The sequence below is a fragment of the Gorilla gorilla genome, chromosome 10, assembly GCF_029281585.2.
Source record: "Gorilla gorilla gorilla isolate KB3781 chromosome 10, NHGRI_mGorGor1-v2.1_pri, whole genome shotgun sequence".
NCBI classification, from domain to species: Eukaryota; Metazoa; Chordata; class Mammalia; order Primates; family Hominidae; genus Gorilla; species Gorilla gorilla.
In genome coordinates, this window is record NC_073234.2 from 133,373,459 (window position 1) to 133,398,541 (window position 25,083).

Sequence of the window (25,083 nt, forward strand, 5' to 3'; positions counted from 1 at the left end):
CCACCCCCAGCCCCCAATAAACAGAATCAGAGGGAAAGGGGACCGTGGGGAGAAAGGAGGGGGAAAGAAGGATTGCTTTTTTTTTTTTTTTTTTTTCCGTAGGCAACACCTACCTCCAGGGTCCGGATTTCTTTTTGTGTGAGGTCGTTGGAGGTAGCACATTTGGTCCTAAGCCCTTCCAGGTTGGAGATGCTCAAGTCTATCATGTTTTGGACCAGTTCGCACTGCTGTAAGGCTTTTTGCAAACTCAGAGGCTGCTGCTCCTCGCTTTTCGTCATGTTTTCCTCATCCATCGCTTGCTCTGCAACCCCCTTCCCCTCCTCCTCCTCCCAGAGAGAAAAAAGGGGGGGGGGGGAGTAGAGGTAGTCTACCCTCCGCCTCTCCAACCACTGCGACTTCTCAACAATGTCTCATGAAGAAGAAATCCAACATCTCACACAGGGTTGAGGGGGTGGGAGTGGGAGGAGGGGACAAGAGCCAAAATTTATTATTTTATTTTGGGATATCAAGCGGACTCCATTAGAATGTCTCCTCTCTCTCTGAGTCTCTGGTCCCTGAAAAGGAGAGATGCTGTTTCTCAGAAGCAAACCAGGTGATGTGATGCTGTCTGTACACTTAGGGAGGAGGAGGAGGAGGAAAAAGAAGAGGAGAAGGAGGAGAGAGAGGAGGAGGGAGAGGAGGAGGAGGGAGAGGAGGAGGAGGAGAAGGCAAATAGCGCTCACTCTTTACACACCGGCTCCTTGAAGGACAAAATTATATATTTTTGGCTGGCTTGCTTTTATGTCAAAAAAAATCTGGTTTTCCCCCCTCCCAGTTGCAGGGACACGGCATGGTCCACGGTTTGGAGTGCTTTAGCGCGTTCTCAAGGTGCTGTCTGCATTGCTCCCGCGGCTGCGGCGGCTACTGCGGCTGGCTGCTGTCTCCTCCCCGCGCTGCTGCTGCTGCTGCTGCTGCCGCCGCCGGGCTCCGGGGGTGACGGTTGCTGCAATCGCTCCTGCCTCGCTCCACACCGACATCTTGCCTGTCAATCAAAGGGCGGGGGGGAGCGAGGGAGCGCCGGAGAGGGATGGAGACCAAGCGAGGGACCTGCAGGGGAGCGGGTTGGTGGAGAGGCGCCGTGCGCGCAGCCGCCCCAGCCGGGCCCCGGCCCCGGCGCGCCAGGGACCCGCCGGAGGAGGCGGAGGAGGAGCGCGCAGGCTCGCGCACCTGGCCGGGGGGCGGGATTTCTAGGGGCTGCGGAGCTCGCGTGGCAAAGTGAAATTACTACCGGGAGTGCGAGCGAGCGAACAAGCGAGCGATCGGCGGGCGGGGGCGCGGAGACAGCGCGCGCATTGGGCCCAGCCTGCTCCCGGGGGCGGCGGGGGAGGCCGGGAGTGTGCCCGAGCCTGGAGGCTGGGCGAGGAGGCGGGGAGAGGGATTTGGTGGCGGGGAGGGGGTGGGGGCCACTACTCCTGCACCGCTCTCGCGAGACCGGGCCGGAGTGCTGCTCAGCAGGTGCGCTCCGGCTGGGAGCAGGTGTGCGCCCAACTTTAAAACCCTCGGTGCGCGCCGGAGAGGCGTCGGCGTGAACCTGGGCACGTCCCGTCCGTCTTTAGCTCGGGGGTGGTGTGTGTGTGTGTGTGTGTTTGCCTTTTTTGTTCGTTTGTCCTTTGGGTGTGTGTTTGTGTGTGTGTGCCTTTTTTGTTCGTTTGTCCTTTCTTGTTACTGGGGAAAAAATAAAGCGAACCTGATGATCTTCCGTGAATTTCAGGAAGCTGCCTCCTAGACTTGGTACTCTGGCCCGCCCTGATGGCTTTCCATTTGGCGAGGAAAAGGGCCTTTGCCTTATTCTGAGTATTCCCATGTCCTACAAGGGTCTGTGTGGCCTGACCCCAGCATACCTAACTGACGTTATATCAGCAAACGATAGCTCCACAGTTAAGATGGTTTTTACCTTTTGAAATTTTTGGAAGCCTGGTGAGGTGGCTTATGCCTGTAATCCCCAGAACTTTGGGAGGCAGAGTCAGGAGGATCGCTTGAGGCCAGGAGTTTGGGACCAACCTGGGCAACAACATAGCAAGACCCTGTCGCTACTAAAAATTCAAAAATTAAAAATGTAAATAAAATGGTTGGAAAAAAATGAAAATAATATTTTGTGACACGTGAAAGTTATGTGAAATTCACATCTCAGTGTCCACATGTAAAGTTCTATTGGAGTACCACCACCCATCTGTTTATTGTCTGTGGTTACTCCTGCCTTGTAAAGCGGAGTTGAGTAGCTGCAGCTGAGACCGGTGGTTCACAACACCTGAAAGATTTACTGTCTGGCACTTTACAGAAAAGTTTGCTGACTCTTGATTAAATCTTTGTACTCTATGTCCACAGTGCTCAGAACATGCTTCACCCTAATCCTCTCCTGGTGGGTTTCTTCTTGTCACTGTTAACTCAAATATCATCTCAGAGAGGCCTCATCTCCCTAACCACCTTATCTAATAGTATTCCCAACACACATTGCCCAACAGATGTATTGAGAATGATTAGCAAAAGGCACCTCTTTCTCTAGGTGAACAGAGCCCTGTGCTGAGGACTGAGTAAGACGTGATACTCAGAACACATGGTATAATATGTCACTTTTAAATGAAGCCACTTGAAAAGCAGAACAGGAGCCAGTGGTGGCCATGTTGAATGACAAACTTTATTTTTAAGTTCTGGGGTAAATGTGCAGGATGTGCAGGTTTGTTACATAGGTAAACGTGTGCCATGATGGTTTGCTGCACCTATCAACCCATCACCTAGGTATTAAGCCCAGCATGCATTAGCTATTTTTCCTGATGCTCTCCCTCAACACACTTTTTTTTTTAAGACTGCAAGCTGACCCGGTGTGGTGGCTCCCACCTGTAATCCCAGCAATTTGGGAGGCTGAAGCGGGTGAATAGCCTGAGCTCAGGAGTTTGAGACTGGCTGGCCAACATGGTGAAACTCTGTCTCTACTAAAAATACAAACAATTAGCCTGGCATGGTGGCAGGTGCCTGTAATTCCAGCTACTCCCAGGCAGGAAAATCACTTGAACCCAGGAGGCGGAGGTTGCAGTGAGCTGAGATTGTGCCATTGCACTCCAGCCTGAGCAACAAGAGCAAAACTCTGTCTCAAAAAAAAGAAAGAAAGAAAGAAAGAAAGAAAGAAAGAAAAATACTGTAAGCCATGGGATTTATAGCTATACAGAACTGAGTCAGTATTTTCAACATCTGTCAATGAGCAGGTGAAGTAAGTTCTCTATGTTCTCAATCTTTTGGATGATGAAGTTTATGAATTCTGATTCTCTGGTAAAATTATCTCTTTTCATCTATTTTCTCCATGTTTTCATTTTTCTTAAACATGTTAATTATGGTTATTTTAAAGCATTTGTCTAACTCCAAAAACTTGATCACCTGTGGGTCTCTTTCTATTGACTATTTTTCCCTTTATATTCAGTGATATGGTCCTGTCTCTTGGCAGGCCTTGTAATTTTTATTGAACGTCAGACATTGAAAAAATGTACAGTCTCCAGGTGATAATATCTAACTCTGGAGAGGACGCACTCTTTCTCTGCAAGACAAATGGCATACAGATCAATTATCTTAATCCAATCAGGGGCTGAGCTGGGTGGAGACCAGGTTATAGTTTTGATAAGACACCACTTCGCTCTGTTCCCTACCTCTAATGCTGTGCCTTTCCAGGGTTCCAACTAGGAACCTTGGGTGTTCACTAAGGCCCCTCTCTCTGGTCCTGAGCTCTAACCCTTATCTTCACAGCATGGTGAGACTGTGGGAATGGCTCTGTTTTTGAGGGACCTTCTGCTTGGCTTCTTTGCTTCTTGCCCTGCACTATTTCAAACTTTGCCAAATATCTCAAGGGGAAACCACCATCTATCAGGCTCACTTTTCTGCCCCTGTCTTCTCCTTGGGATGATGGCCTCTCAAGTCTCCAGTTTTGTCTTTCTAGCCCCATGAGGTTGCTAAAAGTTTTGTCAGTTTCTCTGTTCCCCCAAAGCAGCCGTCATGCCTGGGAAGAGTCTAGAACCTCGGCCTCTTTCCCTGTGCCCAAATGTGCAAATATCCCCAGGGAAAAATGGGCTGCAGAACATCAGCTCACCTCACCACGGTGTCCCTGTCTCCAGAATCTTGGCCCCTTTAGTCCTGGTTATTTCAGCAGTTCTCTGAATGTCTTTTAACAGATGGTGATGATGACGATGATTTCATCTTGTTTTTCTAGTTGTTCTCAGAAGAAGTGGAAGTTTAAACAATGAAAGTAGCCCATGGGTCAGATGTCATCAATGGGCAGGGCTGTAAGCAGCACACAAATGCATACTCTTCCTATGTTTGGAAAATGCCTCACATTATGAGTTCCACCTTTCCCTCAGAGAAGCCAAAGCACTTTTCCAGAATCTTCCTTGCAAACAGGTCACATGTGATCTAGGCTGTGCCATTAGAAGATCACATGAGATTTCTGCCAGGAAGTGAGCAACAAAAGGGAGGAATCTATCTGATAGTGAGCCTGGCAGCCAAGCCATCTGCTTCCAGGTGCTCCACCCCTGTGTAAGCTTGGTGTCCACGGTGAAAGGCATGTCACGTGTTCACAGGGGCAGCCCCACAGCTGGTTTGGGAGTCATTTCTGGCTGCACAGACAGAACCTGGCTCTCTTGTCCTCCTGGAGATTCTACAGAGTTTTCAACCACCTGTCTTAGTGGCTGCCATAACAAAATACTGGGTGGCTTACACAACAGAAATTTATTTTCTTGCTGGGCGTGGTGGCTCGTGCCTGTAATCCCAACACTTTGGGAAGCCGAGGCAGGTGGATTACAAGGTCAGGAGTTCAAGACCAGCCTGGCCAACATGGTGAAACCGTGTTTCTACTAAAAATATGAAAAGAAAAAAAAATTAGCTGGGCATGTGGCGGGCACCTGTAATCCCAACTACTCAGGAGGCTAAGGCAGGGGAATCGCTTGAACCCAGGAGGTGGAGGTTGCAGTGAGCCAAGATCACGCCACTGCACTCCAGCCCAGGTGACAGTGCGAGACTCCATCCCAAAAAAGAAAAAAGAAATTTATTTTCTCACTATTCTGGAAACTGGAATTCTGAAATTGGGATGCCAGCATGGTCAGGTTCTGGGTTCTGATGAGGGCTCTCTTCCTGGCTTGCAGACTGCCACCTTCTTGTTGTGTCCTCACATGGTAGAGAGAGAGAGAAAGATCTATCACTCTCTCTCTCTCTTCTTCCTCTCATCCTCTTCTTATAAGGCCGTAGTCCTATTGGATTAGGCTCCCACCCTTAAGACATCATCTAACCTTAGTTACCTCCTAAAGATCCTATCTCCAGATAACAGTTACATTGAGGGTTAGGGCTTCGACATATGATTTGGTGCAGGGAAGAGGGACCACAATTCACCACCCTATTAAAATACTTCTGCTTAAACTACCTAGAGTGGATTGTGTCATTGGCAACAGAGAACCCTGACTAATGCTCTTGACAGTAGTTCCAAAATTAAGAGATGCTACCCCAAAAATGCAGATCTCTGGCCTTTCTGGAAAAATGGGAAGATCCGGCTACATTGGGCAATAATTGGTTGGAAGAGAGGTAACTGTCCTTTCAGATGGGGGCACAGACTCTCCACTACAGTGCCACCCAGTTCTCTACATTCATTATTTATATCTCCTCCCTGGCTCCTGTAGGCATTTGAGTTTGATGCCTCTGGTGTAGGGTTTTGCACCTCAAACTAATAAGAATGTCATCAATTTCAAAGAACGGGAGCTGACGGATGATAATTTTGTTGTTGATGATGATGTTGTTATTGTTGATGTATTTCACTTTAGAAACTGCATACTAACTCTGAAGGCCACATGTGTCAGAGTGGCTTTATTAATAGCGGGAATAAATTATTGTTACTGGGCTACTGAATGAGCTGGATTTGGCAGGAGGAGAGACAGGTGGGAATCAAGAACTGGCTTTCTTTTCCTTCTTCCACTGCTTGTCAACCCTAAGATCCACTGTCAGGGCTCTCTCCTATGCCCTGGGCAATATCTCAGTAAATCTCTTAGCTTTTCAGTTAGTTTCAACTAAGAGTCTCATCAGACATTAGAAGTCCAGTCCAGGCCAGGCACGGTGGCTCACACCTGTAATCCCAGCACTTTGGGAGGCCAGTTTGGGTGGATCAACTGAACCTGAGGTCAGGAGTTCGAGACCAGCCTGGTCAACATGGTGAAACCCCATCTCTACTAAAAAACAAAAATTAGCCAGGTGTGGTGGCGGGCACCTGTAGTCCCAGCTACTTGGGAGGCTGGGGCAGGAAAATCGCTTGAACCTGGAGGGTAGAGGTTGCAGTGAGCCAAGATTGTGCCACTGCACTCAAGCCTGGGAGACAGAACGAGACTCAGCCAAAAAAAAAAAAAAGTCCAGTCCAATCAAAACTTCATTCTCATATCCAGTTTAATACCTTGTTCCGTGCCCCTTCCAGCTTCACCCATGGATGGCTCAGGATTCTGCAGTGGAGACTAGGGTGTGTGTGTCCTTCTCCTCCTGATCTCCGTCTCACCTTGCAGGAGAGCAGGAGCTGAGGGCTAAGTGGAAAAAGTACCCTCAACTGAGAGCAAGTGAAGGGAGTCAGATGCCCTACCGTGTCCTGCCAGGCACTTGCAGGCTGACTTTTGAACATGGGGCACACTGGGGGAATCTTTGGAGACCGTCATGGGGACCTTATCGGGACTCAATGCACACACTGGGTGGCCTTTTGCAGACCAGTTTTCCATTTATACTCCAGCAAGTACCCCACATCTTCTTTCTGAGGTCCCTTTGCTGAAAGGTTGCTCTCTTGGGTAAGTCTTTTCAGGATGGCTCAAGCCCAAGTGTGCTCAGAGGTAGTCACCTGACTCACAGAAAACAGGACACACCTTTGCCCTGCAGAATGGTAATCGCAGGCTGTTCCTCCTGCTGCCCTCTCTCCGCACCCTGCTATCTTGGGCCGCCCCAGGCAGCCTTCAGCCGGCAATGAGGTGCCAGCATATCCGCTTGGTGCACCCAAGTCCCACAAGTGACCTTTCATTGAACCCCCTTCTCTTGGCTTGTGGTTGGGAGAGGAAAAGAAAATCCCCTACAAAGACCTGTCAAGGAAACATCTTCTGGACAAAATCTTGATCTTACATAGGCTGGAGGCTGATGGTTATTGATGGTCAAAGGACCAGTCTAGCTACCTCTTAATAGAAGGAGGAAGTGTCGTCACCCACTGCCCTCACCTTTGAAGCTTTAGCTGAAGTTCTGGGTCAACAAGAAAAGTCTCATTCCACATCCAGTTATGTTAGCCATGAGCTGGCCCCAATATTTTCAAAGTTGCATTGTGAGGACGCAAATGGGGAAGTGGCAGATTAGGAGGAGAGGGGGCTACCAAGGCCCCTGGAACTAAACAAAACTAATATTGACTTGTCCTTGAAGAGTTCACCATATTGCTTTCCCAGGGAATTTTTTTCTTTTTTTTATTTTAATAAATTTTGCAGAGACAGGGTCTCGCCAATGTTGCCCAGACTGGTCTCAATCTCTTGGGCTCAAGTGATCCACCCACCTTGGCCTCCCAAAATGCTGGGATGACAGGTGTGAGCCACCATGCCTGGCCTCCTTTCGTCTTTTTCTACTGATTTTTGTGGGGAGAAAAAAAAATCTCAGAATGCTATCCCCTAAGAGACAACCAAATCTTCTACAGCTGTTAGAGGATTATTATTGTTTCATTCCGACTCACTGATCCTCGAAACGTAAATGATTTTTTTAAAATACCTTCTACTTGCTGGCCAGGCATGGTGGTTTATGCCTGTAATCCCAGCACTTCAGGAGGCCAAGGCAGGCAGATCACCTGAGACCAGCCTGGCCAACATAGTGAAACCCCATCTCTACTAAAAATACAAAAATTAGCTGGGCATAGTGGCAAGTGCCTGTAATCTCAGCTACTCAGGAGGCTGAGGCAGAAGAATTGCTTGAACCCTGGAGGCAGAGGCTGCAGTGAGCCAAGATCGTGCCACTGCACTTCAGCCTGGGGGACAGAGCAAGACTCCATCTCAAAAAAAAACAAAAAAACAAAAACAAAAACAAAACCTTTCTACTTAGGAGGCTGAGGTGGGAGGATCACTTGAGCCCTGGGATTCGAGGCTGTAATGTGTTATAATTGTGCCTATGGATAGCCACTGCACTCCAGCCTGGGCAACACAGTGAAACCCTGTATCTAGAAAAAAAAATTACCTTTGATGAGGGCAGGCAGAAAGTTCCTATCTTTAACCTTGTAAGGTTTTTCTAATATCAGAAAACTGATCTTTCACTCCAGCCTGGGCAACATAGTGAGATCCCATCTCCAGAAAAGAAATTACTATTGATGAGGATAGGCAAAATGTTCCTATCTTGAACTTGGTAAGGTTTTTCTTTACAATATCGGAAAACTTATTTTTCTAGAATTCTTCTCCTTTTGGCTGTTTGCCTCATTGTCTCTTTATTTCCATTGTGAGCAAGGCAACCAGATCACTCTCTTGATGGTGAGATAATTTGAGCTCACAGTAATGGACAATTTAGTCCAGTGATTTATGCTAGCTTTACAAATTAAGCACTCAGTGATGCACTGTGAATTTTCACATATAGCACCCTAAGGTTGGGAGAGGATGTGTACTGTGGTACTCTCCAAGTACTTAAAGATGTACAGCAAAGAAATATCATTGAAAATTGCAGTAAAGTAATGCCATCAACACAACTCACTCACTTCTTACTCCATCTTGTCTATGAAGTTCAAGATCAGCATTAGCCTGAAGGGAGTCTTTGTATGAATCAGAAAAAGGCATCCACTTTGCAAAAGTACCAGAGGTCTGAACCCAGGGGGCAGAGCACAATCTAGATTTCAGATTTGCACCCCAATCTGGGCGCCCTGTGCAGGCACAAGTTGTGTGGCATCCATCTGAGACAGCCCTGATGAAATTCCTGATTATTTTGTTTTTATTGTGGTAAAACATGTATAAGATACAGTTTACCACTAGTGACTTTTAGTACATTCACAATGCTGTGCAACTATTGCCACTACCTAGTTCCAGAATGTTTTTATTACCCTGAAAGAAAATCCTGGCCGGGCGTGGGGGCTCACGCCTGTAATCCCAACACTTTGGGAGGCTGAGGTGGGCGGATCACGAGGTCAAGAGTTCAAGACCAGCCTGACCAATACGGTGAAACCCTGTCTCTATCAAAAATACAAAAATTAGCTGGGCGTGGTGGCACATGCCTGTAATCCCAGGTACTCGGGAGGCTAGGGCAGGAGAATCGCTTGAACCTGGGAGGCGGAGGTTGCAGTGAGCTGAGATCATACCACTGCACTCCAGCCTAGGCAACAGGGTGAGACTCCATCTCAAAAAAAAAAAAAAAATCCTATACCCTTAAGCAGTCACACTGCTTATCAGCCTGTAGCAATCACTAATCTGTTTTCTGACTATGCATTTTCTATTCCAGACATTTCATATAAATGGAATCATACAATATTTGTCCTTTTGTGGCTGGCTTATTTCACTCAGCATAATGTTTTCAAGGTTTATCCATGTCATAGCATGTATCAGGACTTCATTCCTTTTCATGGCAGAATAATATTCTATTGTACGGATAGACCACATTTTGTTTATCCATTCTTCTTATGATGGACATTGGGGTTGTTTTGTCTTTTGGCTATTTGAATCATGCTGCTATGAACATTGGTGCACAAGTTTTTGTTGAACACTTGTTTTCAATTCTTTTGGCTATATATGCCCAGGAGCAGAATTGAAGGGTCATTTAGTAATTCTGTTTAACATTTTGAGGAACTGATAAGCTGTTTTCCACAGCAGCTGCATTATTTTACATTCCTGCCAGCAATGCATGAGGGTGCTATCTTCTCCATATTCCCACTTCCTGACTCTTTATGCATGAATATTATTTCATTACTAAAAAAAATTAAAAACCATAGCAATGGCATACTTCTTAAAAAGCACGCATGCAGCCAGGCACAGTGGCTCATGCCTGTAATCCCAGCACTTTGGGAGACCAAGGCAGGAGGAGGTCAGGAGTTCAAGACCAGCCTGGCCAACATGGTGAAACCTCATCTCTACTAAAAATAGAAAAATTAGCCAAGCGTGGTGGTGGGCACCTGTAATCCCAGCTACTTAGGAAGCTGAGGCAGGAGAATTGCTTGAACCCAGGAGGCGGAGGCTGCAGTGAGCTGAGATTGTGCCACTGCACTCCAGCCTGGGCAACAGAGCAAGAATCTGTCTCAAAAAAAAAAAAAAAAAAAAAAAAAAAAAGCATGCATGCATTGACTTATACATTTCTTGAGTGGCTACAATGTGCCAGATATGATGCAGTATGTGTGAGATTAAAATATTAATAAAGTGTATGCATTAGTATTCTTTTAGTTGCAAGGAACAAAACCCCAACACAGCCAGTTTAGGCAAAAGAAAGTAACTCACATAATCAAGAAGTTTAAAGATGACTCTTACTCTGGATAGGTACGTTTCTTTTCTGTCTGCATCTCTCAGCACTATTTTGTTGTTGGCATCATTTTTAGGTGGCTTTTTCCTAGATGTAACAAGGATGACCGCAGAATGCTGAGCAACCCTATCAGGGATACAGTCTCTCTCTCATTAGTTCTAGCATAAATTGCACAATTAATTTAAACTGACCTGGTTCAGGACACATATATACTCCTGAGCCAGTCACATTGACCAAGGGGATGGAATGTGTGTGTGGATGGGCCTGGCCTGGGTTGTAGGGCCACCCTGGAACCTAGAGAGTGGCACTGACGCTACCCAAACCATGTGGTATGAGATCAGGAGAGGGCTGATCTTTCCCTCCAAAAAGGTGGGGATGCTGTTATCAGAAGGAGCACGGATGCCCAGTCGCAGTGGCTCATGCCTGTAATCCTAGTACTTTGGGAGAACGAGCCAGGCAGATTGAGCTCAGGAGTTCAAGACCAGCCTGGTCAACATGGCAAAACCCTGTCTCTACTATAAATACAAAAAATTAGCTGGGCGTGGTGGTGCACGCCTGTAATCCCAGCTACTCAGGAGGCTGAGGCAGGAGAATTGCTTGAACCCAGGAGGCAGAGGTTGCAGTGAACTGAGATCACACCACTGCACTCGAGCCTGGGTGACAGAGACTCTGTCTCAAAAAAAAAAAAAAAAAAGAAGCATGGATGGATGTCGGGAAGACAAAAACATCAGCAATATTTCACCATCCTTGGGGAAGTCATAGTCTAGTTGGGGGACCTGTGTAAACAGAGCCTGTAATTATAACAAATTCTGAGAATAAAGGAGAGGAATCCTTTAACCCCGGAAGGAAAAGGGGAAAGATTCTGAGAAGGCTCTGGCGAGATGATCCAGAGGCTAAGATTTAAAAAGGAATGGGAATCGTTCAGGTACACATAGAGGACCTGGCTTGTGAGTTCAGAAATCGCTGGTGATCACAGACAATCACAAGAAACATACGCTTGTCACTTTTTTTTTTCTTAGATGGGGTTTCGCTCTGTCACCAGGCTAGCATGCGGTGGCATGATCTCGGCTCACTGCAACCTCCACCTCCCGGGTTCAAGCAATTCTCCTGCCTCAGCCTCCCGAGAAGCTGGGATTACGGGTGTGCCCCTCACGCCTGGCTAATTTTTTCTATTTTTAGTAGAGACAGAGTTTCTGGTTGCCATGTTGGCCAGGCTGGTCTCAAACTCGAACTCTGACCTCAAGTGATCCACCCTCCTCAGCCTCCCAAAGTGCTAAAATTACAGGCGTGAGCCACTGTGCCCAGCCTTGTCACAATTATTTTTAAAGTTGCAACTGAAATACTAATCTATCAGGTTCTATCTTAAGAAGGATTATGTTGGTGAATCACATGTGGCAGTCTCATACCTTGACTCTGAATTGGGATATTTCACTGATTAGCTTAAGCCAAGACACTACAGGGTGACCAGTCATCCTGGTTTCCCTGGGACTAAGGGGGTTTCCAAGATGTGGGACCTCCAATGCTAAAGCTGGGACAGATGAAGGCAAACTGGGACAACTTCTCCATCCTAGAGATAAGTCCCCAGTTCACGAGCACCTAGAGTGTGCATGGAGTTGGGATCGGTGCTACCAGAGCACACACTGTTATGTATGAAGGATCCCAGCATGCAAACAAAACTCATACATGAATGTTCATAACAGTACTATTCACAATAACCAAAAGGTGGAAGCAATCCAAATGTCCATCAGTGGGCCAGGCACAGTGGCTAATACCTGTAATCTCAGCACTTTAGGAGGCCGAGACTGGCGTATCACCTGAGGTCAGGAGTTTGAGACCAGCCTGGCCAACATGGCGAAACCCGTCTCTACTAAACATACAAAAATTAGCCGGGTGTGGTGGTGCGCACCTGTAATCCCAGCTACTCTGGAGGCTGAGGCAGGAGAATCGCTTGAACCCGGGAGGCAGAGGTTGCAGTGAGCCAAGATCATGCCACTGCACTCCAGCCTGGGCGACAGAGCAAGACTGTCTCAAAAAAAAATAAAGAAGAAGAAGAAGAAAAAAGAAAAAGAAATGTCCATTGATGAATGAATGGATAAAGAAAAAATGGCCCATATATACAATGGAATATTATTCAGCCATCAAAAGGAAGTTCTGATACATGCTACCATATGGATGAACCCTGAAAACACTATGCTAAGTGAAAGAAGCCAGTCACAGAAGACCTCACTGTACAGGTCTTTTATGAAATATTCAGAATAGGCAAATCCATCCAGATGGAAAGCAGATTAGTGGTTGCCAGGGGGCAGGGGAAGGAGGGTGGGGAGTGACTGCTAAATGGGTATTGGGTAATGAAAAACTTCTGGAACTATATAGTGGTGATGATTGCACAATATGAATGTGCTTAATGCCACAGATTGTATACTTTGGTTAAATGATACATTTCGTAAGTGTATTTTACCGCAATAAAAATGTAACAATAATTTTTAAAAGAGTGAACCCTGCCTCTCAAAGGGTTTATTAACTAGATACACTAACAGGCAGCCCTCAGGGTCAAATTTAGCCTACACATGAGTTTCATTTGGCTACATGGAGTTTTAAAAGAGTCTGAGTTTGCTGCTAACATTTAGGAAATGGGATGTTTCACCTAAAAATTCTGACCGCTAGTTTATTTTGAAAAAATCCCAAAATCTGGCCCCACTTGAGCTGCATTTCCCGCTGGCAACATCAGGATGGGGGTGGAGTGGCTTCTCTCCTTGGGGACAGATGATTTCCAGTTCTTTTAATCCCCTTCCCCCAACCCTCACTTTGGCTCCCTCCCACCTCTGCTGTGACTGCCTGGTCCCCATAGGCACTAAAGTGTAGAATTTCCAGTACTTGCACAGAACAATTAGAAGACAGATAGACAATCAAGTATAGAAATGAAACAAAACGCATGGTGACTTCCATTTTTATTCCTTTCTAAATGAGATGTCAGTGGGGTACCATTTCACCCTAAATGCTATATGACTGTTGAAGTCTTTACCCTGAAAGGGGTAAGAAAATTTCCCCTTAAAGCAGCGGCTCATCACTTTAGCTGCACTCAGGAATCACCTGGGAAACTTGATTTTTTTCTTTGAGACAGGGTCTTGCTCTGTCACCCAGGCTGGAGTGCAGTGGCGTGATCACAGCTCACTGCAACCTCGACCTCCTGGGCTCAAGTGATCTTCCCACTTCAGCCTCCCAAGTAACTGGGAATACAGGGGTGTGGCACCACGCCTAGCTATTTATTTTTTTATTTTTTATTTTATTTTTTGTAGAACCAGGGTCTCCCCTGTGTTGCTCAAAGTGATCTCCAATTCCAAGGCTCAAAGCAGTCTTCCGTCTTGGCCTTCCAAAGTGCTGGGATTACAGGTGTGAGCCACCGTGCCCAGCCAAGGAAATGTTAAAAACTATCAATGCCCGGATCCTACCTGCTAAAGATTCTGATTTATCTGGTCTGGGGTACAACCCAGGCATCAAAATTTTTCAAAACTCCCCTACACTAATGTGTAGCCAAACTTGAAAATGACCACTTTACAGCTTCCATTTATTTATTTATTTATTTATTTATTTATTTATTTATTTGAGACAAAGTCTTGCTCTGTCACCCAGGTTGGAGTGCAGTGGCACCATCTCTGCTCACGGCAACCTTTGTCTCCCAGATTCAAGCGATTCTCCTGCCTCAGACTCCCGAGTAGCTGGGATTACAGGCATCCGCCACCACGCCCAGGTAATTTTTGTATTTATAGTAGAGATGGGGTTTCTCCATGTTAGCCAGCAGCGGTGCTCAGCCAACTTCCTTTTATTTATTTATTTACTTACTTACTTACTTACTTACAGAGTCTCGCTTTGTCCCCCAGGCTGGAGTGCAGTGGTGTGATCTCGGCTCACTGCAACCTCTGCCTCCAGGTTCAAGCAATTCTCCTGCTTCAGCCTCCTGAGCAGCTGGGATTATAGGCGCCCGCCATCACACCCGGCTAATTTGTTGTATTTTTAGTACAGACAGGGTTTCACCATGTTCGCCAGGCTAGTCTTGAACTCCTGACCTCCAGTGATCCACCCGCCTCGGCCTCCCAAAGTGCTGGAATTATAGGTATGAGCCACGCACCTGGCCCCAACTTCCGTTTAAAAATTGTCTTCTGTTGGCCTCAGATGACAAGGACCCAACTACACAGAAGAATCTTTGTAGTTTCGCTGGCGTGGTGGCTCACGCCTGTAATCTCAGCACTTTGGGAGGCCGGGGGGAGGGTGGAGAATTGCTTGAACCCGGGAGGCAGAGGTTGCAGTGAGCCGAGATTGCGCCATTGCATTCCAGCCTGGGCAACAAGAGCAAAACTCTGTCTCAAAAAAAAAAAAAAAAAATCTTTCTAGTTTCAACTCAAGTGTGTTTTGTTGTTCTTAGTATATACCTTTACAGATACATTCTATCTTCAGCTGCCCACCAGGCATCTTGGCAGATACAAGAAACATATGAATAATCTATTTTCAGATTTTTTTTTTGGAGGAGAATCTGTTGATTCATTATCACATACAGCATTTGGCTGTAGCTCATGCCTGTAATCCCAATGCTTTGTGAGGCTGAGGTGGGAGGATCACTTGAGCTCAAGAGTTTGAGACCAGACTGAGCAACATAATGAGACCTCCCCACCCCTGTCTCTACAAAAATTTTAAAAATTAAAAATTAGCCAGGCATGGTGGTGCATACCTGTAATCCCAGCTACTCAGGAGGCTGAGACGGGAGTATCACTTGAGCCCAGGATTTTGAGGCTAGAATAAGCTATGATCACGCCACCACACTCCAGCCTGAACGAAAGAGCAAGACCCAGTCTCTAAAAAATATATAGTATTTATTTATTCCATTATTTAAGAAAAACAGCATCTAAAGCATCTCATAAAATCTGAAAGTTACCCCACGCTTGTTTAACTGGTGTGAACGACTCTAGTCCATAGTGTGCTATATATATATATATATATATATATTTTTTTTTTTTTTTGAGACAGTCTCACTCTGACACCCAGGCTGAAGTGCAGTGGCACGATCTTGCCTCACTGCAGCCTTCGCCTCCCAGGTTCAAGCGATTCTCCTGCCAAAGCCTCTCAAGGAGCTGGTATTAATTTTTGTATTTTTAGTAGAGACGGTTTCACCATGTTGGCCAGGCTGGTCTCGAACTCCTGACCTCAAATGATCCACCCGCCTCGGCCTCCCAAAGTGCTGGGGTTACAGGCATGAGCCATGTAATTTACATGGTTTGTCATGTAAATACACGTGCACTCTTCCAAGTGGTCACCCCTTCTTAAAGTGCAACCGTGACACAATGGCTGATACCCTGGACATGCATCGTCCACGTGCTCCTGCCTGTGAGCTCTCTCCCAGCACACCGGAGCTCTTCCATGGTACATGATAGCAACTGCTGGAAGAAAAAGCAAAACCCGTGCCATAGGCTGGACATATTCAAGGTATGCTTTCTACTCTAATACAGACCTTTCCTGCAGCCAGCTGTGCGCTAGTCAGAGAGGAAGCCTGCATCTGCCCTGCAGCTCCCATGTGGGTTGTCTGCCTGGTCGGTGAAAGCAGAAAGTGCCTCCTCTTTGTACCCCATCACAGCTGTCTGCATCTCGCCTTGTGGCACGGTGTTGACTCGGCTTCCAGCACCCATCTGTGACTTGGCAAAAAGAAAAAGAAAAAAGAAATGCATGTAGTGTGAGGACAAAAGAGCCCATAGAGTCCCAGATGAGCTCAAATCATCCCAAATTTGATTGCCTTCTGAAAGGTACAGACCCCGGGTTTATTAAGAACTCTCCTCGTACTCCAGTCTGACAAAATGAACCAAGGGTCCTTTACAAGGATCTTCTGCAAGTTTTCAATTTTCCTTTTCTTTGGAAAAAAAATGGGGGGAGGAACTGAGAAATGCTGAGCTAAGCAGGTCACAGATTTTCCTGTTCTGTGCTTTTCTGCACAGAATCAGAAATCAGTTACCGGGTTAGTTTTCTTGGTAAATGGAGAACACTTTTTATTTTCATCATAGGAAATACACATGTTGGCTTTTCTTTTTTCAAGACAGACCTAGCCCATGATTTCCATTGAACTAGAAAGTTTATAGTCCTCAATCCTGGGATGTCACTGATTCATTAATTCATCCAATTCAAATATTGATAAATTTCTGATTGCACATAGTCTGATTGTCAATGATAGGACTGAAATCAGACTGACAGGCTAGAAGGACAAGAAGTTGCAGAATTGGAGGGGGTGATGAACTTTCATCATCACAAATAGAGGTGGGGATCCAGGAGAGGAAGTTGAGCATTGCAGGTAGGAATATTGGCCCTAAGCCAGAGGGCTTGAGTTCAAATCCCAGCTCTGCCACTTCCTGACTTTGTGACCTCAGGCTAATGGTCTCATCTCCTGCATCTGAGTCTCCTCACCTGTAAAATGAGGGTAATAATAGAACCTGCTTCAAAGGGTTGTACCGAGGATTAAACATGTGTAAAGTGCTTAGAATACTGCCTGAAAATTACATGTAACTGCTGCCGCCTGGCAACAAAACCCACTATAGAGGCAGAAGCATATCTGTGGCATGACAGATTTATATCCAGCTAGCATTCTTGCCAATCTATTAAAAAATTTGGCCGGGTGCTATGACTCATACCTGTAATCCCAGCATTTTGGAAGGCCAAGGCAGGCAGATTGCTTGAACCCAGGAGTTCAAGACCAGCCTGGGCAACATGGTGAAAGCTCATCTCTACAAAAAACACAAAAATTAGCTGGAGTGGTAGTGCACCTTTGTGGTCCCAGCTACTCCAGGGACTGAGGTGGGTGGACTGCTTGAGCCTTGGGAGATGGAGGTTGCAGTGAGTTGAGATCATGTCACTGCACTCTAGCTTGGGTGACAGAGCAAGACCTCATCTCAAAAAACAAAAAAAATATCGAAATTGGGTTAAAATGGGAAGGTCTGGTTCAGAATTTCTCTTTTTTTTTTAATTGAGACAGAGTTTCGCTCTTGTTGCCCAGGCTGGAGTACAATGGTACAATCTCAGCTTACTACAACCTCCACCTCCCAGATTCAGGCTATTCTCCTGCCTCAGCCTCAGGAGTAGCTGGGATTACAGGTGCCCCCACCACGCCTGGCTCATTTTTTATGTTTTTAGTAGAGACAAGGTTTCACCATATTGCCTAGGCTGGTCTCAAACTCCTGATCTCAGGTGATCCACCCGCCTCAGCCTCCCAAAGTGCTCGGATTACAGGTGTGAGCCACCACGCCTGGCCTCACAATTTCTTAAAATGTCATATCAGTTGTACCAGAAGCACCTGGGTTGCATATGAAAATTGCAGAATCGCAGGTGACACACTCCAGACCTACTGAATCCAGCAGCTATGGTCCGAATGTTTATGTTCCCACAAAATTCATATATTAAAATCCTAACCCCCTAGGTGATGGCATATTAAAGGGGGCGAATTTGGGAGGTGTTAGGTCATGAGGGTGGAGCTTGGAGACTGGTGCCCTTATAAAAGAGGCCCCAGAGAGATCCCTTGCCCCTTCCACCATGTGAGGGTACAGTGAGAAGATGGCTGGCCGGGCATGGTGACTCATACCTGTAATCCCAGCACTTTGGGAGGCTGAGGCGGGCGGATCACTTGAGGCCAGGAGTTTGAGACCAGCCTGGCCAACATGACGAAACCCCATCTCTACTAAAAATACAAAAATTAGCCAGGCATGATGATGCATGCCTGTAATCCCAGCTACTCAGGAAGCTGAGGCATGAGAATCACTTGAACCTGGAGGCGGAGGTTGCAGTGAGCCAGGATCACACCACTGCACTCCAGCCTGGGTGACCGAGTGAGACTCCATCTCAAAAAAAAAAAAAAAGAAAGAAAAAGAAACTCAGCAAGGGCTAGAGAGGTATTACAGGCTCACTAACACCACATGGAGACTTTCTCCTTCATGAAATGACTGGAAGGGAATTAAAAGGGGAATCACCTCCCCCTTGGGTGATTCAATGTCATTTAATGTTGGGTCTAAGCACCACCTAAAATCATTTCCTAGTGAGTCACAGCTTATGCTTTGTGGAGAACTTCAATGAAGTCTTTGAAAGTTTACTGACTCTGCATTTGCAAAAAAAAAAAAAAAAACAAGAACAAAACTAAAAATGACCCCAGGCGATTGGAGACACCACTGGTAGTCATGGTTCATGTAGTCCACAATTCTGTTGCCATGAAAATTTAGAACTTCTCTCAGATGTCATTCTCAAAGGGTGAGCGCGTCAAAAGGATTTGGGTTAGGATCTGACCACCCACTTACTCACTGTGAACTTAAGCAAGTCTCCAGAAACCTTAGTTTTTTCACAGCTATAAAATAAGCTGATGCTTGTTTAAGCCAAGATGAAATAAAATGATGTATGAAAAGCCCTACCACAGCGGAGGACACATAGTTAATGTTCAACAAATGGCAGCTTTTAAAAATTACCAAGGCTTTATATTTTTAACCACTTTTACTAGTACTCTTTGTAAAGCACTGTTCTACTTCCTAAATGCAGTGTAACTACTGGATGACTCACGGTTATCATTTTTGAATGCTTCCATAGTCACTTTCTTGTCATTTGGACATATTTCAAACAACTTCCCATATTCGCCCTCCTTCTTGGCCATCTTGAATATGCAGCAGGCTGAGAACCAAGCTAAGTGTCCACCAATAGAGAACGGATTAAGTCAAGTATGGCAACATTACATAGGTAGCAAATAAAAATGCAAAATATACTTCACTCATCATTGGAAAAATATTAATTAAAGCAACAAGATATTTTTGTCCATCAGCATAGCAAATACTAAAAAGTGTAATGTTATTTAAGGTTGTCGAGGATACAGCAAATAAGCACTCTCCTACACTAATGGTGGGGGTATCAATTGGTACAAACTTTTTGGAGGGCAATTTGTTAGATGCATCAAAATTTAAGATGTATATAACATTTGACCCATCAATTCCACTTCTAAAAAATCTATGCCAAGGGGTCTGTTCCACATGGACACAAGGATGTATGTGCAAAAACACAAGTGTTAGTTGGTGAAGCAGAGAAGTTAGAGCCTTTGTGCATTGCCAGTGGGAATGTAAAATGGTACAACCACTACAAAAAACAGTATGGCGGTTCCTCAAAACACGAAACATAGAATTATCATATGATCTAGCTGTTCCACTTTTGGGTACATACCCAAAATAACTGGAAACAAAGACTTGGACAGATATTTGTGTACCAGTCACCAAGGTCCATACAGCATTATATGCAAGAACCAAAAGTTGGAAACGGTCAGGCGCGGTCGCTCACCCCTGTAATCCCAGCACTTTGGGAGGCCAAGGCAGGTGGATCACCTGAGGTCAGGAGTTCGAGACCAGCCTGGCCAACATGGTGAAACCCCATCTCTACTAAAAACACAAAAAAATTGGCCAGGCATGGTAGTGCATGCCTGTAGTCCCAGCTATCACTTGAACCCAGGAGGTGGAAGTTGCAGTGAGCCACAATCATGCCACTGCACTCCAGCCTGGGTGACAGAGCGAGACTCCATCTCAAAAAAACAAAACAAAACAAAAAGTTGGAAACAACTCAAATGTTCATCAATGGATTAAATATATAAAATACATATAATGGAATATTATTCAGCCTTTAAAAAGGTAGGAAATTCTACAGTATAACATAGATAAAGCTTGAGGACTGATATAGTTTAGATATTTGTCCCACTCGGATCTCATGTTGAAATGTAACCTCCCACCAAAAAAGAAATGAGATCCCTAATGTTGGAGGTGGGGCCTGGTGGGAGGTGATTAGATTATGAAAACAGTTTATCATGAATGCTTTAGCACCATCCCCTTGGTGCTATCTGTGACAGAGAGTGAATTCTCCTGAGATCTGGTTGTTTAAAAGTGTGTGGCACCTCCCCTCCCTCTCTCGCTCTCTCTCTCTTTTACTCCTGCTTTCTCGCTGTGATGTGCCTGCTCCCCCTTTGCCTTCCAGATGATTGGAAGCTTCCTGAGGCCTCCCCTGAAGCAGAGGCTGCCATACTTCCTGTACAGCCTGCAGAACCATGAGCCAGACGAATCTCTTTTCTTACGACTTACCCAGTCGCAGGTATTTCTTTATAGCAATGCAAGAATGGCCTAATACAAGGACATTATGCTAGGTGGAATAAGCCAGTCACATACACACACACACAAAACACCAATACTGTATGATTTTTTTTATATGAGGTACTAGAGTAGTCAAAATCATAGTGACAGAAAGTAGAATGGTGGTGGCCAGGAACCAGCAGGAAAATGAAGGAAAGTTAGTGTTTAAGAGAGTCCAATTTGGGAAGATGAAAATGTTCTGGAGTGGATGGTAGTGATGCTTGCACAACATCATAAATGTACTTTATTTTATTTATTTTATTATTTTTTTTGAGATAGTCTTTTCTCTGTCACCCAGCCTGCAGTGCAAAGATGCAATCTCAGCTCACTGCAACCTGTGCCTCCTGGATTCAAAACATTTGCCTGTCTCAGCCTCCTGAGTAGCTGGGATGACAGGCGCATGCCACCATGCCTGACTAGTTTTTTGTGGGTTTTTTTTTTTTTTTTTTTTTTGTATTTTAATAGAGATGAGGTTTCACTGTGTTGCCCAGGCTGGTCTCGAACTCCTGAACTCAGGCAATCCACCTGTCTCAGCCTTCCAAAGTGCTAGGATTACAGGCGTGAGCCACTGCGCCCAGTCTGTTTGTTTATTTATTTATTTATTGAGATGGAGTCTCACTCTGTCACCCACGCTGGAGTGCAGTAGCACAATCTTGGCTCACTGCAACCTCCACCTCCCATGTTTAAGAAACTCTCTTGTCTCAGCCTCCCGAGTAGCTGTGACTACAGGCACACACCACCACACCCGGCTAATTTTTGCATTTTTAGTAGAGACGGGGTTTCGCCATTTTGATCAGGCTGGTCTTGAACTCCTGACCTCAGGTGATCCGCCTGCCTCAGCCTCCCAAAGTGCTGGGATTACAAGCTTGAGCCACCGCACCCAGCACTATGTTGTTGTTTTTTTCTTTTTAGATGGAGTCTCGCTCTGTCACCCAGGCTGGAGTGCAGTGGCATAATCTCAGCTCACTGCAACCTCCGCCTCCCAGGTTCAAGCGGTTCTCCTGCCTCAGTCTCCTGAGTAGCTGGGATTACAAGTGCACGCCACCAGGCCTGGCTAAGTTTTGTATTTTTAGTAGAGACAGGTTTCACCATGTTGGTCAGGCTAGTCTTAAACTCCAGACCTTGAGATCGGTCCACCTCGGCCTCCCAAAGTGCTGGGATTACAGGCATGAGCCACCACCGTGCCTGGGCTTTTTTTTTTTTTTTTTTTTGAGACAGTTTCACTCTTGTTGCCCAGACTGGAGTGCAGTGGCAAGATCTCAGCTCACTGCAGCCTCCACCTCCCGGTTCAAGTGATTCTTCTGCCTCAGCCTCCCAAGTAGCTGGGATCACAGGCACGTGCCACCACGCCTGGCTAATTTTTGTATTTTTAGTAGAGACCGGGTTTGACCATGTTGGCCAGGCTGATCTCAAACTCCTGAGCTCAGCTGATTTGCCCACCTTGGCCTCCCAAAGTGCTGGGATTACAGGTGTGAGCCAAAATGCCCAGCCATGAATGTACTTTAAAATGGTTAAAATGCATCCAGCGAAAGTTTGCTATCCAGAATCTGTAAGGAACTTAAAGAATTCAACAAGCAAAAAACAACCTCATTAAAAAGTGGGCAAAGGACATGAACATACGCTTCTCAAATGAAGACATACAAGCAGCCAACAAACATAGGACAAAATGCTCAACATCACTAATCGTCAGAGAAATGCAAATCAAAGCCACAAGGAGATACTATCTCACTCCAGTCAGAATGGCTATTATGAAAAAGTCCAGGGCTGGGCGTGGTGGCTCACACCTGTAATCCCAGCACTTTGGGAGGCCGAGGAAGGTGGATCACCTGAGGGCAGGAGTTCAAGACCAGCCTGGTCAACATGGCGAAACAAAGACACACGTACTTATATGTTCATTGTAGCACTGTTAACAATAGCAAAGACATGGACACAACTTAGGTGCCCATCAATGGAGGACTGGATAAAGAAAGTGTGGTATATATACACCAGGGAATACTACACACTCATAAAAAATAACAAAATCACGTCCTTTGCAGTGATATGAACGCAGCTGGAGGCCATTACGCTAAGTGAATTCGTGCAGGAACAGAAAACCAAATACTGCAGTTTCTCACATATAAGCAGAAGCTAAACAAGCACACATAGACATGAAGATCAGAAAAATACACACTGGGGACTACTAGAGGAGGGAGAGAACGAGGAGGGTGAGGGCTGAAAAACTACCTATTGGTGATTATGCTCACACATGGGTGATGGGATCATTTGTGCCCCAGACCTCAGCATCACACAATATACTCACGTAACCAACTTGCACATGTACCTCTGAATCTAAAATAAAAGTTGAAATTATAAATAAATAAACAATAACATGGTTAAAATGGTAAATTCCATTTTTTTTTTTTGAGACAGAGTCTTGCTCTGTTGCCCAGGCTGGAATGCAGTGGCACAATCTCGGCTCACTGGAACCTCTGCCTACCAGGTTCAAGTGATTCTCCTGCCTCAGCCTCCCAAGTAGCTGGGATCACAGGCACCCACCACCCTGCCTGGCTATTTTTGTATTTTCAGTACAGACGGGGCTTTACCATGTTGGCCAGGCTGGTCTTGAACTCCTGTCCTCAGGCGATCTGCCCACCTTGGCCTCCCAAAGCACTGGAATTACAGGTGTGAGCCACTGCACCCTGCCTAAAATGATAAATTTCATGTCAAGTATATTTTACCATAATTAAAAAAAAATTGATACTACACCAAAGAGTGTTACTTTTAAACAGAATTTTGATGATCTGGGAATATTTTTCTTCTAATTGCAGGTTCAACACTATGTGCAATAAGAGAATGAACGATATTGGAAATCGGGTCTCGAAATAAGCAGAATGTTACTGGGTTTGTCTGTCTTTTTTCACTGTTTCTCCTATTCATCTTCATTTCTATAAAAATACAAACAGAATTCTGCTAATGTTTATTAAACAGTTAATAATTTAAAAACTAGACACTGTGATAACTATGCTCTTCACAAAGCTGACAGATTACAAGGATTCAATAAGATAATACATATAAGGCTAGGCACAGTGGCTCATGCCTAAAATGAGCACTTTGGGAGGCCGAGGTGGGTGGATTGCCTGAGGTCAGGAGTTCGAGACCAACCTGGCCAACATAGCAAAACCCCGTCTCTACTAAAAATACAAGAATTAGCTGGGCAAGGACAGGCGTGGTGGCTCACGTCTGTAATGCCAGCACTTCAGGAGGCTGAGGCAGGTGGATCACCTGAGGTCAGGAGTTCAAGACCAGCCTGCCAATATGGTGAAACTCCATCTCTACTAAAAATACAAAAATTAGCCAGGCGTGGTGGCGGGTGCCTGTAATCCCAGCTACTCAGGAGGCTGAGGCAGGAGAACCCAGGGGGCAGATGTTGCAGTGAACCAAGATCACGCCGCTGCACTCCAGCCTGGGTGACAAAGCGAGACACAGTCTCCAAAAAAATAAATAAATAAATAAATAATAATGAAATAACATGTATAAAGTGCTTTGCACAATTAATTAGGTATTGTTATTTTTATCTCATTTAATTCTCAAAACATTCCTATGACATTGTTATAACAATATGATTATTATTATCCCCATTCTGCAAGCAAAAAGAAAAAAAAGAAGGCTCAGAGAAGTTAAGTGATTTGTCCACGTTCACACAGCATATGGCAGAGTTGAGGCTAAAAGGCAAGCTGTCAGAGTCCAATGGCTACATGGTTGACCACTGTGCTGAAAACATTTTGTCAAATCTTTGATTTCCTGAGAATATTCTAACCATTGATAAACGTGCACCAAAGCAAGTTTTAATTAATTTTTTAAATTTGAAAATATTATTGGCCAGGTGCAGTGGCTCATACCTGTAATCCTAACACTTTGGGACGCCAAGGAGGGTGGATTGCCTGAGCTCAGGAGTTTCAGACCAGCCCGAACAACATGGCAAAACTCCATCTCTACAAAAAATGTAAAATAAAAAAAAAATAGCCAGGCGTGGTGGTACATGCCTATAGTCCCAGCTACTTAGGAGGCTGAGGTGGGAGGATCACTTAAGTCTGGGAGGTGGAGGCTGCTGTGAGCTGTGTTCACACTACTGCACTCCAACCCAGGTGACAGAGTGAGACTTTGTCTCTCTCTATATATAGATATAGATATAGATACAGATATAGATATGTTATTTACTAGCTCTTTACTGTAGTCACACATAGTATATATCACTATCTTCAAAGTATTAAATGATGTATTCAAAATAACATGGTTCCTGGCTGGGTGTGGTGGCTTATGCCTGTAATCCCAACACTTTGGGAGGCTGAGGCGTGGGGATCACCTGAGGTCAGTTAAAAATACAAAATACAAAAATTAGCCCGGCATGGTGGCGGGCGCCTGTAATCCCAGCTACTCCGGGGAGGCTGAG

At 45.4% G+C, this 25,083-nt stretch overlaps 1 protein-coding gene and 1 long non-coding RNA gene across 4 annotated transcripts in view; one reads left to right on the forward strand and one right to left on the reverse strand.

Moving 5' to 3' along the window:
• The window catches only part of KSR2 (kinase suppressor of ras 2), a 517,020-nt gene extending 515,614 nt beyond the window's left edge, over nt 1–1,406 (reverse strand). For all 3 annotated transcript variants that reach the window (XM_055358128.2, XM_019039457.4, XM_055358127.1), the window contains exon 1: nt 114–1,406. In XM_055358128.2, coding sequence (XP_055214103.1) covers nt 114–293 — 180 coding nt within the window. In that variant the 5' untranslated portion in view covers nt 294–1,406. The remainder of the gene's footprint in view (nt 1–113) is intronic.
• LOC129525876 (uncharacterized) lies at nt 515–23,598 on the forward strand. The gene is made up of 4 exons (XR_008670410.1): nt 515–592; nt 14,116–14,233; nt 20,503–20,616; nt 23,462–23,598. It is a non-coding gene; the product is annotated as an uncharacterized lncRNA (long non-coding RNA).
• Nucleotides 23,599–25,083: the final 1,485 nt, after the last annotated feature.